At 36.5% G+C, this 19,191-nt stretch overlaps 1 protein-coding gene across 1 annotated transcript; it reads right to left on the bottom strand.

The window, feature by feature from the left end:
* Window positions 1-2,479: 2,479 nt before the first annotated feature.
* On the bottom strand, window positions 2,480-15,162 carry LOC113319252 (DNA mismatch repair protein MSH1, mitochondrial-like). The gene is given in 25 exon segments (XM_026567519.1): window positions 2,480-2,727; window positions 3,056-3,146; window positions 3,148-3,279; window positions 3,343-3,785; window positions 3,917-4,216; window positions 4,822-4,879; window positions 5,181-5,324; window positions 5,441-5,697; window positions 5,924-6,131; window positions 6,601-6,773; window positions 8,599-8,666; window positions 8,786-8,844; window positions 9,065-9,140; window positions 9,233-9,338; window positions 9,511-9,620; window positions 9,804-9,968; window positions 10,070-10,155; window positions 10,307-10,371; window positions 10,977-11,024; window positions 14,070-14,158; window positions 14,161-14,188; window positions 14,280-14,355; window positions 14,488-14,585; window positions 14,718-14,853; window positions 14,999-15,162. Coding segments are annotated over 25 exon segments (3,351 nt in total). The 5' UTR covers window positions 15,091-15,162; the 3' UTR covers window positions 2,480-2,484.
* Window positions 15,163-19,191: the final 4,029 nt, after the last annotated feature.

The following is a 19,191-nucleotide window of genomic DNA, read 5'->3' as shown; positions in this document are numbered from 1 at the left end:
TTGACGCAGTCAAGAAGCGAATCCATGTCCAGTTTACTTTATCTGCAAGAGATTCAATGTTATGGCAGTGTAACCAGATCAAGCATGCTCAGGATTATCTTTTGGATGTCCCTATTAGTGGACTTGGTCAGTGCCTTGGTCCCCGACAGTTCAGGGTTGTAGTTTGTTATCGTCTTGGTATTCCTTTGTTTTTCGAAGGTGGGTTATGCTCTTGTTGCAATAAACCTATGGATATTTTTGGCGATCATGCGCTTGATTGTGCTAAGGACGTTGGGATTAAGTTTAGTCATGACTTAGTTCGTGATTTAGCTACCGACATCAGTTACAAAGCTTGTGTACCTGCACAAAAGGAAGCGAACCTAGATATTTTATCAGATGATAACAAGGACTTATTCCACGCCGATATCCTTGTGCTCAATTGGGAAAACGGGAAAGATGTGTGTATGGATGTCACAGGGGTCTCTCCCTTCACTGGTGATGGTGTTCGTGCCTTTATTTCGGGGCAGGCTATTTCGAGAGCAATTTCGCGCAAGCGTACTAAATATTTGTCTGATTGTGTTGCTCATGGTTACAGTTTGGGTGTCTTAGCTTTTACTACTTTAGGAGAGCTTAGTGAGTATTTTATTTGTTTTTTCAAGCGTTTGAAAAATTTTTTAGTTAACAATGACGCTGGTAGTGGATTAGGCAGTTTTATTTTCCATAGAATGGGTGTTGTTATTCAGAAAGTGGTCCGGGCTCAGCTTGTTGCTCGGCTACCAACCAAAAGTTCTGTAGTTTGAAACCAATTATTACAAATTCAAAAAAAAAATAAAAAAAAAATAATAAAATAAAATAAAATTAAATTAAAAAAGAAAAAAAAATTATTTGTGAGATAACGAGACGTTTAAAACAGCCGATAGGAGGACTTTGTTACGTTCACACTCTTTAAAGGAGTGTGTACAAAAGTGGACTCTTCGTAACAGTATCGACACTTTATGGATAGTTATTAATAATTTTTCTTAATTAATACTAATTAATGTGGTGGCATATGATGTAAATTATGTAATAAATATTGGTATTTAGAATAAGAATCAATAGCATGTGATGGTAATTACACGAAGGTAGTTGAATGAGATTTCTATACACTTTCATAGATTTTTTATTAGAGTGACTTTCGGAGATTCTCTGAGAATATAGAGACTTCTAGTAATTAACTGATGGTGGGTTTGGATGCAGAATCTTGAACATGGGATTTATGGGTACAGGGGATTTGGTGGAATTTTGTTTTCCTTGATGTGTTTGGTTGCCCAAATCCGTGGAGTTACATTTCCTACGGGAATCACTTTTCCAGCAAATCCTCCATATGGAGTCCGACCCTCCCTTAAGATTTGCTGGGAAACTCATCAAGGAATTTATGGACCCACTATTTTTTAACTTTAAATACCATATATATATATGCAATTTTAAGATTTTTAGAGTAATGCCAAACAATATGTGGACTTTAAAACAAGAGAGTTCTATAAATCCTAGGAATTTTAACCGAGTTACAAACACACACAGCATTTACATGAATCCTTGAATTTGTAATCCCGTGGAATTATAAATTCCTTAAATTGTGAATTCCGCAAAAAAATCCACCATGAGAGTATAGTAGAGAGTCTGTGTGACTTATAGGGACAAAACAATGAGATTTGTAAGGAGTCTCTGTGATTGTTATAAACAAAAAAATATATAATATCTAATCAAAAATTCAAAACATCTATCAGTTACCTTATTATGCATGTTATAATCTTAATAAAAGTACCATATGCTTCAAAAAAAATAAAAAAAATACCATGGATACCTAGTAAAATGTTCATTACCAAAATAAATCCCATTGTTGTCTTATGCCTATGTTTTTATTCTCTTTTATTCCACATTTTGTTTGCTATGCTATCGCCACTAGTTTACTATGCAAATGGTCTATTACTTGGTCATCAGCTCAAACAAAAAAAAAAGAGAAAAAAAGATGGTCATACTCTCAAAAACAAATATTCCTCAAATTTCCAAGTCCCCCAAAATATCACATCTTGGGGACATTAGGACTCTTCGAAAATCACTATGGAATAACAGTGGATTTCGAAACTCTATGAAAGAAAATTTTGAAGATTCTCGTGCATTCTTCAGATTTGATGAAAAAGTTAAGGATGTCTAAATATTTGAAGGATGAAGATGGAGATGGTTAATAAGGTGTTTTGACACTCTCTTTCCTCCAAATATAGGTATAGAAGATAGGATAGAGAAGCCACTAAAAGTATTCTTACAATGCATTTACAGCGTCTTTACATTCATATACGTAAACACATTTCCGCAGATTCTATAATTTAAATAAGAAGATTCACCACATTGACTCCAAAACTGGTGCAGCTCAAGCCGTTAAACGGCATATAAATTTACAGACTACAGAACTTGGAAGGCTTGAAAGTGCTCTTCTTTTTTCCAACATCTTTCAGGTCTCGGATGAAGTCAATGCAACTGACTTACCGACGCACAGTTAAAGTTGTCCAGAATATTTGATGTACCGAAGTTGCGAAGCTTACCATCGGCCACATTTGAGAGCCGGAAGCCATGATTAGGGAGCTGATTGATGAGATTGGTTTCAAGCAAGCTAGCAACACTCTTGCCAGGGACTACAATGTAGAGGAATGGCACATTTTGCATACCTTCTTTTGAGCGATGTGCACGAATTCGGCCTTCAAGGTTATCCGTCTGATCAAAACATTTAATGTAGGTATTAGAAAATCAAGAAAAATTCCTGACAGCATATAATTAATGGGAGGAATTTTGTTGGCCCACATTGACTACAAATCAAGAAAAATTCCTGACAGCATATTATTAACAATGGGAGAAATTTTGTTGGCCCACATTGACTACAAATCAAGAAAATTCCATCTATAAATCGGCAAATTTGATCGAATCTCATGGTGAGGTTTCTCGTTACCCAGGATTAAGACAAGACAACATAATCAACTCTAAGATTAAGATGATTAAGATGACATATCAAACAAGTTTTTGAGCCACAATGATAAGAAATTACCTCCCCAATGTACAACTTCTTATCAGGCCTGAACAGCACATAGACACACGAAGAACCTATCACCGCTGGAGGCGGTTGTTCTCTAGCAGTCGGTAATACACATCACTTCTGCAGGTTCGGCTAGACTCCTTTGCTTGTGGAGCTCAGCCAACTTCTTCTGACAGCTTACTGTCATAGCAGCTGCAACTTCTTTTAGCAGGATTTCCATGGGGTTAAGAGTTTCACTCTTAAAGTTCATGGATTTTACTTCAATGGGACTTCATGGATCCTCAGTTTCACTGACCCACCCTTCGACAGAATCAGAGCTCCTATTATCTACCTCCATGTCATTTTTCTGTAAACTCAAACCCTTTCCACTGAGCGAAAGGTATAACTCACCGGCTCTCTGAATTACTGCTTCAGGAATCCCTTCCTCTTGAGCTGTTTCAAAAGCAAGGCTCTCTCTACAAATCCCATCTATCAGTTTCCATGTCGGTTTTGGATGTCCATTGACAATCTCAGTGCCCATTGCTTTGTAAACAGTATTATTTGTTTTCAATGGTAAACTGAAAATACCATGCAAGTGGGTGGAGATGATACCAAGGCAACCAATGTTATCGAGAGTTTCAATGGTGCTGCCAGCAATACAGGTCCCTTTTGCCGTTTCAGTTCCCCTACAAATTTCATCCACGAGAACAAGGCTTCTCGAGGTGGCTCCGGTGATGATAGAACGAATCTCAGACATTTCAATCTGAAGAATTGTGCAATATCAAATGAACAGAAGAATGTTCGGAGTTAGGAATACACTGATGACTAATCAATCTAAGCGCCCGGATAATAAGATAATAAATGACCCAAATGAAAAGAGAATAATAGCCGCACCTGAAATGAACTTTTCCCATCAGCAGGACTATCATATGATTTTATGTGAAGCATTATCGAATCAAAATGCGGAATCAACGCGAACTCAGCAGGCACCATCAAACCACATATTCCAAGCAATGAAACTGTACAGATTGAACGCAGCAAACTTGACTTACCACCACCATTTGGTCCAGTCAGAATAAACAAGGATTGCATATCCACAGTATTTTGTACTGCACAGCCATGCGCAACATCAAACCAGTAAGGTGACAAGCCTGATATCCTCATCATATTCACTCCATCTGTCGAGCTTTTATCCTACACACTTGAACATGTGAGAAGGTTAAAGATAAACTCCACTTGGTGTCTAGGAAAACTTTGCAGGACGTGAACAGAGAAAAAATGGCTTAATCTGTTAGAGAGCATGTTAAATTTGAGTTTGATCGGCGTTAAAATTTAAAACTTCACAGTTTTCAGACAAAAGGGTGTAGAAACTTTCAGTATTTTAGTACTACAAGAAATCCACCATTTTGCATCTCTAGTAGTGTCCAAAATACATTATTACAGAAGTTTAGGATAGCATCATAAAAAAAAGGATGCATGTTTTCATCAGTAAGGTCATGCAAATTTCTCTTGGATAAGTGAAGCCAGATTCAACATAGAAAAACAGCATAAGATAGAAAATTAGATACCCTGTAGATGTTTTCGCCATTTAAACATGAATGCTGAAACATTTTTGTCAATACTTGCTTCCCCTGTCATATTTAATAAGCAAATTTCGAAGAAAAGAAAAACACCACTAAGTTTAACCAACCTCGGCATAATAATCCACAAAACATGCTTACTAGATGGATTACTGATTTCATGCACCAGGAGCTACTAAAAAATATTACACAGTGGGTTTAACATAGATTGTACTATACCTTTGGTTTCATGAACTCGACTAAGGATGGAAAAATCCATTTCCTTCTTCTCCCTTCACTGAGAAAAATGTAAGCAATCAAGCTCATGTTGTAAAGATTGACAAGGATGTTTAGGAAAACAAACAGCAATAACCAACTAATTCAAAATTTCACTAACATGAATAATTTTGGCAATAGAAACCAATGCAACTATTCAGCTTTCCAAACAGCATGCAGACATGATAAATTTAATGCGGAATGAATATGAAATAGAGCTATATATATATAAAAAAAATAAAAATAAGAACAGTTCAGGATGAACCATATGATGGAAAAACTGAATATTTTATGGTTAAAGCTTTGTAAACAGGAATCTCAACCTCACATGAGAGAAAAGTGCCTTTGAGATGACAAGCAGCATGGAATTGAAAACAACAACATTTATTTTAGTTTGCAACTCTGTAGAGAGTTCCTTCAGCAATTCCAAGACCCTAACTTTTGCGTTAGCACCTGCCTCGTGGTACCTGAAGCACAGACCACGGCGATGCCTTACAAATCGGTTTACTAAAATTTGACAACTGTTACTCCAATAGATACCTTGTAGTCAACCAAAACAATTACAGCGCATGCAAACCTATACCTATTTAGCGCATCCTCGACTTTTTGGGTAGTAAACCATTCCTCCCCCACCTTTTTCCCTTTTGAATCTGTAGCAGGTCTAAGCTGTTTGATTTGTTCTTCCCCAGAGGTACCCCCCCATACAGCAGGCGCAAAACGTTTACCCTTGAACCAAACTGCATCATGCTCTCTGGCAAACATTATTTCACCTTTTGGACCACCAAGAGGGGCTGTGGTAGCTTTTATTCTCGATATAATTGGAACGAAATCCTCTGACACCTAAAAAGAAATGAAGCACCACAAGCATTGATTGGATCAGGACTGAAGCTTTAATGTCAGATTTATGTTAGCATAGGGCTTTTAAACATTTTCAGTGACAATATTCTTTCTTACTAGTGATGGCATATATATATAAAGCAAAATAACTACCACGCTGATATATATAATCACTAGGAAAAAAGAAAACACATGTCGGAACAAGTATACTGAGTTCTTAAGAACCTACAGCTTCAGACAAGGCCTCAGCTGCTGTCTCTACTTCAGCAAATACTTCTTCTGCATGGATCCTCTTCACACGACCTTTCCAAGAAGACTCCATAGCCTCAAAGAAATCACTAGGTATGACAGGAAAAGAACTTATTATTTGATCCTTCTCACCATCCATAGAGATAACGTCAGCAATACTTCTAGAAACGCATTCGCATTCACTCACCTATGAGCAGACAGAAGAATCATAACTTAAAATCTGACACCATCAAGTCTTACAAGGAGTACAGGACTATAATGATGAGCTCATCGTTTCAATTGGTGAAAAATGTAAAATATAGAGACCTAAACAAGAAAATGTTTAAAAACTCAACATATGCATGTGCTGAATTCAAGTGGACACGATCTACTACCCTGCTGACTTCAAAGGAGGCAACAAAATAATAAAGGCCAAACAGAAGTGGCAAAACTACTCAACTAAGTCTGAGTAAATGAAAGCTTCAAAACAGCTGTCTCAAACAATGTTGACAAGTTAAAATTCTAGCTATTCTTTTCCCAGTAATGATCTTGCAGTTTATCATGGCATGCAAAAATAACTTACTCATTATAATCAACCTCTTCTAGCTTAGCCGTGGACTTATACCTATATGAGTATAAGTTAACATAAAAGTCAGAAAGCATGTGAAATCACATCCCAAGGTCTGGAGTTCAATTTTTAAACCAGTTGCAACCCACGTCGGATCCAATAACAATTTGAGGATAACATCAAGCTCAGAGTTTTTGTGCATCTGCAAAATATCATCCACTACATTTTTGATTCTGCAGAACTCAATATGATTTGCTTCCCTCGATTCGAGCAGTTTCACAAGCTGCAGACATCATTAACCAAGATTATGGAATAAGCCTACGAAGAAAGAAATACACAGAAAATGATTAGTTGTAATCATAATAACATGCATAAAAGGATCCATAGCATTAACTTATTGCATGTTTTTGAGACAGGTAACAGGTTTTGAAATAATCACAATGTAAAGACTCTCTCACGTATAGCCTTTAATACTACAATTTACTTGTGGGGCACTACCTAAGACCATTGTTGCCCTTAAAGGTATAAACTACCTAGAGTAAAATGTATCCACGAGGATGTATTTTGAGGAAAGATGTAATGGTGAGTACAATCAATGCACTACTGGAGAGTCAAGGCCTTAGAGCAACTGCAGTGGTGCGATCAAAACCAAAGATCAAAGATCAAAAAAAAGACCAAAATTTGGGTTTAGTCCGTGTTGTGACGCAACGGTACATGATTAAAATTTCATCAGGCGGACTTTAAAAGTCCGCCCCATTTTTTTTTTGTAAAATTTCATCAGGCGGACTTTAAAAGTCCGCCCCATTTTTTGTAAATTTCATCAGGCGGACTTTAAAAGTCCGCCCCATTAAAATTTCATCAGGCGGACTTTAAAAGTCCGCCCCATTCTTTGCAACTTTCATCAGGCGGACTTTAAAAGTCCGCCTCATTCTTTTTTTTTTTATTTAATTAAAATTTCATCGGGCGTAATTTAAATCTCCGCCCGTTAACAAGCGTACTTTAAATTTACGCCCAGCAACAAGCGTACTTTAAATTTACGCCCGACTATATTAGAATTTGGGATTTGGTCGCGACCATATTTGGTCTGGAATTTGATCTTTGGTTGGGATTTGATCTTTACTCCGTCCCACTGTGTTACGATCTCATCCCAAATTTTTGGTTATACTCGCCCACTGTGGATGCTCTTAGTCGACCAACTATGACATGAAACCTAACAAATTTTTTAGCTCATTTGCCACATCCAAAGAAGACTTTTACTGTTCCGGAAGTCTAAAGAATTGAATAATAATATGGACACAGAAAGTGTTCCTACCAATGTTTTAAAAAGCCAAAGCGTAAATCGATATGCTCTCCTAGCAAAGCGTAAAACGCTGCTAAAAAGCGTTATCAAAGCGTCGCTTCGCTAAATACATAAATATTTATAAAATCTATAGAAAAACTTGAAAGTTGTCACCAGAATAAAGGGTGAAGATAATAGACTAATACTTTTGGTACACTTCCTAGCTTGGCTAGAGTTCACAAAAGAAAAAAGAGGAAGAAGGGAAAAGAAATGTATAAAACAAGTAGCTAAATGAGATTATAGAATAGTTTGAGGGTTTTTTAATATTACTTCAAGTTATAGAAGCGCTAAACAGACGTCTAAAGCCTGTTTTGGGGCTTTAAATCCCCTGAAAAACTGATAGACAAACTTATAAGCAAAGCGTAAGTATTAAAGCGTTTTGGAGGTGAAGCGCAAAAAAACGGGTATTAAAGTGCGAGGTGAAACGCTTTTTAACACCATGGTTCCTACTAAAGTGGAATTTTCCCAACGTGTATGAAAGTAGTACCAATACATATTAAGAGAACCACCATGCATATATTATGAGAACCTGAGCCACCAGTATCTCCTTCCAACTACCCACAATAAGAAGACAATTATGACTGAAACATTAAAGATTTGTCAATCATGTTAAGGGTTGGGTAAAAAACAAGCTAAATGTTATCAATTGTGCACGCATTGCCATCGATTTTGATTAACAACACCTATACAGACTGGCACATAGAAGCTTAGGAATGATCATATGGATGTATGCTTAACAGACCTATAAAAGAAGTTACCATATAACAACCTTTGCAGCTGATACACACGTAAACTCAGGAATCGAGCATGTAACAGTGCTCATAAGCCTGCATGCCTCTGCGAAAAAAATGACAATTTCAAATGTTTCTAGCTTCAGCTGTGTATGCAATGATAAAACAAAAAAGAAGAATAAAGAAAAGATAATAAGAAACAGAGGATCAAAAGACAATGCCTGCCTTGGATTGCTGATGCAATTGCATATGGTGGAGGGTTGAGAAGTAGATCCCTAAGATACCTGAAGAATAAACCAAAAATGGATAAAAGCCTTAAAAATGCCATATTCAGCCAGATAAAGAATGAAATAATTAACATATGAAAAGGAATAATAAAGCTGAAAAAGCTGTTATTCACTGCCAATCATTAATGACTAATTTTCAATTATTACTTCCTGGAGCTATAAGATACAACTTCCTGGAGCTATAAGATACAATATACTGTAGAAGCCTTTTGCTTACAGAACGGGAAGGCCACCACAATTTGATGGAAGCAACACCTTTAGCAAACTTGGTATTCCCTCTGTTGGTATGGCACCTAGAGAACACGCAAACACACTGAAAATCTCAACAAAAAAATAAGTATAAAAGTGTAAGTATAGATGACAAACAAGAAGAAATTGAACCAACCAATTTGTGTAGCTGTTCCAAGGTGTAATGGACGAGGCCTTTTCTCAGAAGTCACGGTAACATTTCGAAGTTCCACCTCATCATCAAGACCATAAACCTCCCTAACCTTAATAGCAAAAACAACTGCGACATATTAACGTCTTAAAATATCCCTTCAACAAACAAAAATACTACAGGCCAAGTGTAAGGGAAGACCATTGATGGGACCTAAGTTTATATCTATTGAGTCTTCTTTGGTATGTAAAGTACCAATAACTAATGTATACTAAGATTCAAACCTTGCACAAAACTTCGGTGACAGGGTTACCATCAAACCATTCGAATTGTCTTCCGTTACATTCGCCCCACAAAAGCCCTCCTTCGCCAAATTCCCCCCAACAAGAAGTGCCTTGATACATCAAGTTATGTGACATATGCAGTTAAATAATGACACATACTCAATTAACAGTAAACATGAATTTAATTACTTAAACATTAAACGTAAGATAAGCCAGAACGGAAGAAAAATAACTCTTACTAAAAAGAAACGGGAAGAACAAAAGTAAAATCTCACTTCAAAAATCATGCAAACCTGAAGAATTATTTCTTAATGTTGTATGCAAATACAAGTGATGGTACCGATAAATATGAAGCTTGGCTACTATAGCTTCTTCTGTCAAGCCATCTTCCAATGAAAATGTCTTCATGGTCTCCAGAACTGAAACTATGCAATAACCCTTTGCTGAACGAGATACCCCTGGAAATACCAAATAGAAACTGAAAGTGAATAAGGGAAGACATTTCAAAAGAAAATAATACTGAAAACAACACTCAGTTTATACGGTGAAGTGTCCACACCAACAACAGGCATTGGCTCAGGAAAATCAACATCGTGAACAACTCCAGCAAGACCAAATACATAAGGGCTACCTGGATGTGCATGCCTAAAAATTTATAACAAGTCAGATTAGTAATTAGTAAATGTGTCTGTGCAACAAACATTATACGAATTTTGTGTTTTCCATGTTGTTTACAATAGGTTAGTTCAATATTGAGGCAGCAACAAGATTATACGTATAAATCAAAAATATTTACCCGGATATAAAGCGACCTTTACGAGAGCGGGCTTGAGTGGGACCCTGGACCTCTTCAACAATGCACTGCAAAGAACAAGATGGAACGATAAATATCTCCACTATTGAAAGGTAACTGCATTTATTTTAACTAGTCTGACAAAAAAAAATAGCATGGTACTGATCCTACTGGAGTCACAGAAACATAATAGTTTCTACACCGAAGTTAATCTTAGTCTTTCTAAAAGCACCTCCGTCCCCTATCCGAAGTTAATCTTAGTCTTTTTAAAAGCACCTTCATCACCAGGTATACTCACAACGATGCCAGGGAAGGTGGACTTCTGATTGGTTGAGAGAATAAGATTCAGTTCTCCGAGTGGAGTCTACGCTAAAAGCCTCGTCATTTTCTATAGCCACCAGTATTTTGTACACAATTGATGCTTAAAATAGTTCTTGCATTACCAATGAAATGATTCTTTGAAGTTCACAACCACTGATGTGTTCGTCCAGAGAGAACCGCATAAAATGGTTTTCAAGACGTCGTATAATCTGACAATATCTTACCATGATCCATCTTTTTAATTTGGTACGGGAAAAGTGAAGACATGGAATAGAATCATGAATTATAAATGCATAGCAATGAATACTCATGCACATAATGAACTCAAAAATCTTTAACTAGTGATACTTACAACTGAGTACCCACAGCTTGTCAAGTCATCCAAAGTCTGCCGTAAGTTCTGTAGAAGGATTAGTGATGCAGGGCGGAAGCGTTGAATAAAATTAAAATCTAAAACCACATATTTCCGAGATACCACTCTCAAGGAAAATACTACTTTTCAATTAATCAAAATCTTCTCCTCTAATATGAAAACATGGAGCTCTTTATATAGATAACTTCCAGACAAATAATCAAAATACTTATTCCTTAAAATACGAGATTTCTAAACTAATATATAAAATTCCTGAATAAACAATTATATTTCCAAAATATTATTAATAAATGAAAACATCTTAATTAATTACAATATATCTTTCTAGATAATTAAAATATATTAAATAATAATGAAAATATCCAAGCATATTTTCATGCCATGAATACTCCACCATTCTCCCCTTCTCAGAAAAAATTCGCCCTCGAATTTTGCCAGTATTAGTTCTTGTATAAATAATTCGTCGATGAAAATATTTATAATCCGTCGACTTAAATAATCTTGGAATAATTGCTATTGGACTCAAAAATATTTGCGCTTTGAAAATGTGAAGTTGATGTCGTTGATCCACCTGACTACATAAAGCTTTTAGAGAGTATGAATCAACATAACTAGAACATAATATGATCTCATCATCAGGATAAATATCATAAATTGGTGGTAGATTCCAATCCACGACAATATTATTTTTCTCAACCACAGAAAAAGAAAAAATGCCATCAAACCTTGGGATTTCAAGCTTTAATCCGGATTCCAACGAATCTCGTGGATCATGTGCAACTCCTTGAAATCCTTCTTCCTTGTCGCCAAGGAAGTTTTTTTGTTCATCACCGGTCACTTCCTCCACTCGCTGTAGGCTAGGACCATGATGGGGCTCTTGCTGATGATGCATTTCAGCCAATTGGAGAGTGAGCGCCTTAACCTTCCGTTCTAGATCATCTATTACCGCTTGCTCTTTCTCATCGCTGAGAGCGGCTCTTCGAACAACATCATAATTTTTTCCTCGAAACATGATGCAGGAGCGTTGCCTGTCTCTGAACCAACTGATGCAGGGCGTAAGCGTTGAATAACATTAAAATCTAAAACAACATGTTTCCGAGATACCACTCTCAAGGAAAATACTACTTTTCAATTAATCAAAATCTTCTCCTCTAATATGAAAACATGGAGCTCTTTATATAGATAACTTCCAGACAAATAATCAAAATACTTATTCCTTAAAATACGAGATTTCTAAACTAATATATAAAATCCCTGAATAAACAATTATATTTCTAAAATATTATTAATAAATGAAAACATCTTAATTAATTACAATATATCTTTCTAGATAATTAAAATATATTAAATAATAATGAAAATATCCAAGCATATTTTCATCCCATGAATACTCCACCATTTATTAATGGGATGAAAATATGCTTGGATATTTTCATTATTATTTAATATATTTTAATTATCTAGAAAGATATATTGTAATTAATTAAGATGTTTTCATTTATTAATAATATTTTAGAAATATAATTGTTTATTCAGGGATTTTATATATTAGTTTAGAAATCTCGTATTTTAAGGAATAAGTATTTTGATTATTTGTCTGGAAGTTATCTATATAAAGAGCTCCATGTTTTCATATTAGAGGAGAAGATTTTGATTAATTGAAAAGTAGTATTTTCCTTGAGAGTGGTATCTCGGAAATATGTGGTTTTAGATTTTAATTTTATTCAACGCTTCTGCCCTGCATCAGTTGGTTCAGAGACAGGCAACGCTCCTGCATCATGTTTCGAGGAAGAAATTATGATGTTGTTCGAAGAGCCGCTCTCAGCGATGAGAAAGAGCAAGCGGTAATAGATGATCTAGAACGGAAGGTTAAGGCGCTCACCCTCCAATTGGCTGAAATGCATCATCAGCAAGAGCCCCATCATGGTCCTAGCCTACAGCGAGTGGAGGAAGTGACCGGTGATGAACAAAAAAACTTCCTTGGCGACAAGGAAGAAGGATTTCAAGGAGTTGCACATGATCCACGAGATTCGTTGGAGTCCGGATTAAAGCTTGAAATCCCAAGGTTTGATGGCATTTTTTCTTTTTCTGTGGTTGAGAAAAATAATGTTGCCGTGGATTGGAATCTACCACCAATCTATGATGATTACCCTGATGATGAGATCATGTTATATTCTTGTTATGTTGGTCCATATTCTCCTGAAGCAGTATGTAATCAGGTGGATCAACGACATCAACTTAACTATTTCGATGCGCAGGTATTTTCCGGTTCAATACTAATTATGTCAATATTATTTAAGTTGAAGGACTATAAGAATTTTCATCGAAGAATTATTTACCCAACTACAAATACTGGCAAAATTCGAGGGCGAATTTTTTTTGAGAAGGGGAGAATGGTGGAGTATTTAGGGAAAGTGAATATACTCGTTTATTGTTATTTTTCTTTGATTTATTATTATTATTTAGCAAATAATATTTAATTAATTAAGATATTTTCTCTTTTATTATTTAGGTAACTTGTAGAAGTATCTAATAGTATTTATTTTAGTATTCATTAGTTTAGAAAATATCCATTAGATAAGGTAGTAAGTATTTTTAATAATTAAATAAAATATTTGGTTATTAATTGATAAGGAGTTATCTATATAAAGAGCTCCATGTTTTGATATTAGAGGAGAAGATTTTGATTAATGAAAATTAGTGTTTTATTTGAGAGTGGTATCTCGGAAACATGTTGTTTTGGATTTAATACTATTCAACGCTTTCGCCCTACATCAATTAGTTAATCAGAACACTGGCCCATGTGTTACTTAGTTGGTCATCAAAGAGGCATGCAACAATAATAATAAAGTTGAAAGTAATTGCAAATATGAAACTTAAAATGAAAGATAACATCAAATTGTCACCCCTTCATTAGAACTTCCCTTATTCTTTCTCATTAAAGAAATCCCATCATTCTACACATCATAACTCAGCCAATTATAATTGGAGTTATGTAAGTGAAGAGCATAACTATAAACACGTTCATATAAACATCTCACAGGAGCAGGAGATACTAAGATAAACAAGTACCACTACAGGGCAGCCAGCTCTTGGAATACTATCTGCACGGACACCACCAAAAGGATTCAAACCAGCATGCTCAACTAGAACGCAAGCGCAATTCCAATAGCTTCATAAAAATCCCCAACCTGACATAGAACATTGAAAGGTTAAATCAATGAATCCTCTTACAAATGAGTATATTATTAAAATCCAGGTTTCGATCAATCAAAAACATACTCTACAAAGTAAAACTTCACGAGGAAACCTCGATTTGAATTGCAATATCTCCCAGTTAAGTGTTCCTTCTTTCAAACTACGTAAAAAAAATGGATTAAAGGTTGTCATATAAGCAAAGAAACAAGTGAGAATCGAACATACGGAGCCAAATGACATTAGTAAAATAAGACAATGGTCCATAGATGAAACAATCAGCTCAATGTCACACCTTCCATTTCTCAGGGTGGCATCAACACCTAGTAGATTTGAGTATACGAGCCTCGTCACCAACTGAATGGTGGAAGGTTTCCTAAACATTTGCATCTTCTGCAAAAAAGAAAAAGAAAAAGAAAAAAAACATTGCCAGCTAACAATTACACAAACATCAGATCAAATCTTTTAGCGCAAAACATTACTAAATATTTTTTTAATAAGGAAGAAACCCCAATATGTTCTAACCTCTTTCCACCAGATAATATGACACTCATCTTTTACATCTAAACCCTTTTTAGTTTCTTTTGCTTTCTTTGCCGCAGCAGTAATAGTTGCTCTTAGAATCCTCTGTGTTTTAATAGAATTTACTGACCTTCTATTTCTGCATTTAACAAAAGATACACAAACCCTTCAGATAAACATTAAAAAATATAAAATCCAAGGCATGAATTTCATTTATTTGCCAAAAAAAAAAGGGACATCAAACAATATTCTGATGAAAATTTATAACGAGAGAGAGGGATTACGATGGGAGTAGAGAAGAACTAAAAGAGTTATATTTGTGAAGAGAGTATGAATGAAGCAAAGCTAAAGCGCGTAATCTAGCGAGTGAAGTCATGACTGTTTTAGTTGTTAGCCAAATGCATTCTCCTCTGTCTTTCTCTCTCCTAGGGTTTTTCGTTTTGGTTTGTCTTCCCGCCACACGGCCACATAGAACATCACAGGAGAAATACCCCTATCTAATAAGAAGGGATTTTGGGGGGAGTGGGTTAAATTAGAAAGACCCAATGGCCAAATCTAAATGCATGTTTCGGTTATCGTGTTAGCCTACTTACGAGCCTCATGTGGAACCAGCCAAGGGAGCCGAAACGGATAGGGGTTGATTATGTCGCAAGGGGGCAACCTAACTCTACCTATTATGTTAAGTTCTGCAATATTATGCCATGGGAGACTTCAAATTCTGCAATATTGTGTCATCGAGGACTCGAACATGGGACCTCCTGGAACACATCAAACTTTTGAGCAACGGGGATGACCAGCTGAGCTAGCTATTGTCATGTACCCAAGAGTACGATGACAAGGTTGGATCAGAATTTGGGTAAAAAATCCTCAATTCTCAAACCTCACTGTAAGAGCCTGCTAGTTCACATAACCAGTTTGAGACAATGTGACTGAAAACAGACTGATTGATTAATTGATAGGGTTTCTTACAGATTACTAGCATATATAGCTAGGTCAAAAGATAAAGCAACCATTACTAAGGCACCCCTACAAATGATAATTACTAACTATTACTAACAACCCACTCCAATACGATAAGGGCACTCTCCTTCGTTACCGGGTACATGACATTCCACTCCCCTTGAAAGCATCCTTGTCCTCAAGGATAAAAACTGAGTTTTGCTCAAGAAGGAAGAGCTGAGTTGCAAGTTGTCTTAGAGTAACATGATAATGATGCCGATGTATAACCACTCCCCATATCAACCAGTGAACACTTCTAAAATTGTAGCACTCCCCAGCTTTCTTTAAATTTTGGAGAAAAGTGAATGAAACTTGACATTTTTCAGGAATTTCGCGATAAGGAGAGTTCACCTGACCGTCACAACAACTCCAACATAGATCCGCATCACATCTAGGAGTATCATAAAAAATGTGATACCAGAAATCTTTGTGTGAATCGGTCTTGGCAGTTTTCTCGTTGAAAATATGACAACTTCTTCGATCTCCTTTTGGTCCCATACGCCACAAAGCAGTGAAAATGAATCTGAATTTCCACATGAAGTGATCCACCCACATCATTTGCTTCTTAGGAGGTTATTTTCTTTTATTTGTGAATCTGAAGACTATTTAGATGCCATTACATCTTGTGGGATTGTTATTATTGCATACTATTTCGATTTTCTGTTGGAGCATTCAAATGTGACTTTATTTGTTCAAAATGGTGATAGTTGTGATGATGGCCAGGTGTTTCATAAAAGGCCTCAACAAAGCAATATTCCCTGGACAATTTTGATTTTTCAAGAGCCAAGGCATAGTGAGTCTGGCAATGCACAAAATTTGTTTGATCAGTTGCTTGGTGGTTTTAGATTCTTTTTTGGTGAGGTATTTATTTCTGGTTCATTCATTCTTAATGTGGGTTCAATTTCGATGACATACTACAAAGGAAAATTTTGTTGGAAACAGAACTAATAATGTAACTGAGAAGAAGATACTTAGCTCAAACCGATGTTGCTGGAGATGCACAGAACATGTAGAGGCACATATACGATATGCTGTCCTAAAGGCAATATCGCTTGCTACTCCGCTGAGATGCTATAGCAGTTGGCGAGTCACCTCCAGGATACAACTACTGATAGTAACCCTCAATGTAGCATACAAAGAGAGTACCCTTAGAACTTGGCAGTGTTAGCAAAAGCTCAAAACAGAAAAACTAGAAATAAAAACTTATTTTCTGAAAGCAGAGGGAGAGCAGAAGAAGAGATGTTTCTCTGTTGTGTCTCAAAAGAGCTCAAGACTCCTCCCTTATATAATGTTTAAGATGTTACAAACGAGAGGAAAAATGCATGCAACAAAACCATGCGTAAGACAGAAATACTGGTAATGTTTGGTTAAAAACAGTGTTGCTTTTGTCAGGCTTAGAGCAGTGTGTTGGTTACTGGTAATGTTTGGCTAAAAACAGGCTTAGAGCAGTGTGTTGGTTAAAAACACACATGTGCAGACAAGGAAGGCAAGACAAACACGTACCAAAAGATAGGATCTAATGAACCCCGACCCCAACGGCGGCGTGCGTGCTTCTATGCGTAGCACCGCGCGTACGGGAAAGGCAACCTTGCCCTAGTATAGGCCTTCCCCCTCACACAAAAGTCTAATGACCCAAGGGCCATGCCTTTTTAGCCAATTCTATGTATTTAAGTCTAAAACTCTTTAGATTTTAGTCTATGTGGGACTATTGTTTTATCCATTCAAATGAAAAAACAAATAGTGGACAATAGATCTAGAGATCAAAACATAGTCCATGCAAATTTGGTATAACAAAGCCGTTTTTTCTAACAAATTTGTTCGTATGCTTATTGGAAAGCATGGGTTTGAATCAGATTCATTGCTTTGTGCTTCAATTTTTTTGGTGTTGGTTAAATCGAGTACTACTGGTGCTAGCAGGGAGTTACTTGTTCAAATATCGTAGAGAAATGGAATTTTGAGCCTTTTGATGGTAATAGTAGTGGAACATGACAAGGCACTAGAAATGCTAGCTAGCATGTTTGAGGTTGTCGTGTGGAATTTGCTGGAAGGGGGTGCTTGTTTCTATCACCTACTTCCAAAGGACGCCTTGCGACAAATTAAGTTGTCAATTCAAGTGATTAAATTCTTGGACTCGGCTAGTAATTTTGTAGTGTTCCATTACCATTCTCTTATGTTGCTTCTTTCATTATTTAGCAGTGACTTCAGCATTTTACGAAGGGAGTTATCTGTGCATTATATATTACATACACCTAATGTCTACATCAGTTGTATGATACCAGTGGGTATTTTGACAGCAACTCAGATCTTAGTCGTGGTATTTCAATTTCTTAATATGTTGTTGTGGGTAGGCTACTTGAGGTGGAAATTCCGATTGGTTCCATTTGGTTTGTGGTGTATAACAAGTGGTGTTGTTTTCACTTGGGTTTTTACTGAGCTACTTGAAGAATCTATCTACACAGTGAGTGGCATGGGATGTTGTTCGGGTTGGGCAGATTTCCAGTGATGAGACTAGACCTGCTTGTTCAGATTGATACTCGTAGTGTGTTGAATTTGAAGGATTAAGGCTGGAGATATCAAGCTCTCTTATGTGCTCACTCTTCAATTGAAGTAAAGTTGTTGGTCCTTGTGAAGTGGCAATTGTTTTTAACTAGTGGTGCTCACTTAGCTTATGTACTGCTCTTGGTAGTTACAGAAGGGGTTGCGGATCTACATTGTCCCACTGTACACAAGTTCAAGACTGGCGATGACAGAGGTACTCTTAGTATAGCTTACCTTAGGGAAATGAGCACAAGGGGGTCAGGTACACTTGTTGACCTTAAGAAAAGCACCGGAACCTTGTGTGATGGTCAGTTCTTTGTTAGATTGGGAATTGAAGTTTTTAGCCTTGAGACTAAATGTTTGCTCCTGTTGACTCAAATTTTTTATGTCTGGATACGGGTTGATTATTTGAGGTAGAAATTCAGATGGGCATCAACCGGTTGGTGGAGTGTAACAAATGTTAGTATGAGTTTTATATAAGTGGGGTTCTTTACCGACAACTGGAATTCCGTGAGTTGTTTGTTTTACAAAGCCACAGTCCACAGTCTAATTGCAGCTATTCTTATGAGAAGCAATTTGTTCCCTGTAAGTTGGACCAGATATCTTTCAAAGGCAGTGGCAAGTCATGTCTCTTCCCATTTGCTTAAAGTTCAAGGTCTGAATTATGGACATAAGGTATTTGACCGTGGCAAGGGGTTTCAGCACATGAGTTACTCTTGCTTTCTTATAAAATGTAAGTTGGCATCAACTGGTGATGCTCGGCTGAATGATGTAATGGTGCAAATTTCCTGGTCAGGTTGCGATTGGTAGGGGATTGGCAACAAGGTCATTTCTCTACGAAATTGATGCTTTCACATTTTTAATGGTATTCACACGAGTGGTGAGGGTTTACATTGGAATTCAAGTGCGTAAGAACCTCACAGGAGTATTCATTGGCGTT

Source organism: Papaver somniferum, chromosome 10, assembly GCF_003573695.1.
Source record: "Papaver somniferum cultivar HN1 chromosome 10, ASM357369v1, whole genome shotgun sequence".
Lineage (NCBI taxonomy): Eukaryota > Viridiplantae > Streptophyta > Magnoliopsida > Ranunculales > Papaveraceae > Papaver > Papaver somniferum.
The sequence above is the reverse complement of the archived record's forward strand: the minus strand, read 5'-3'. Positions and strand labels throughout refer to the sequence as shown.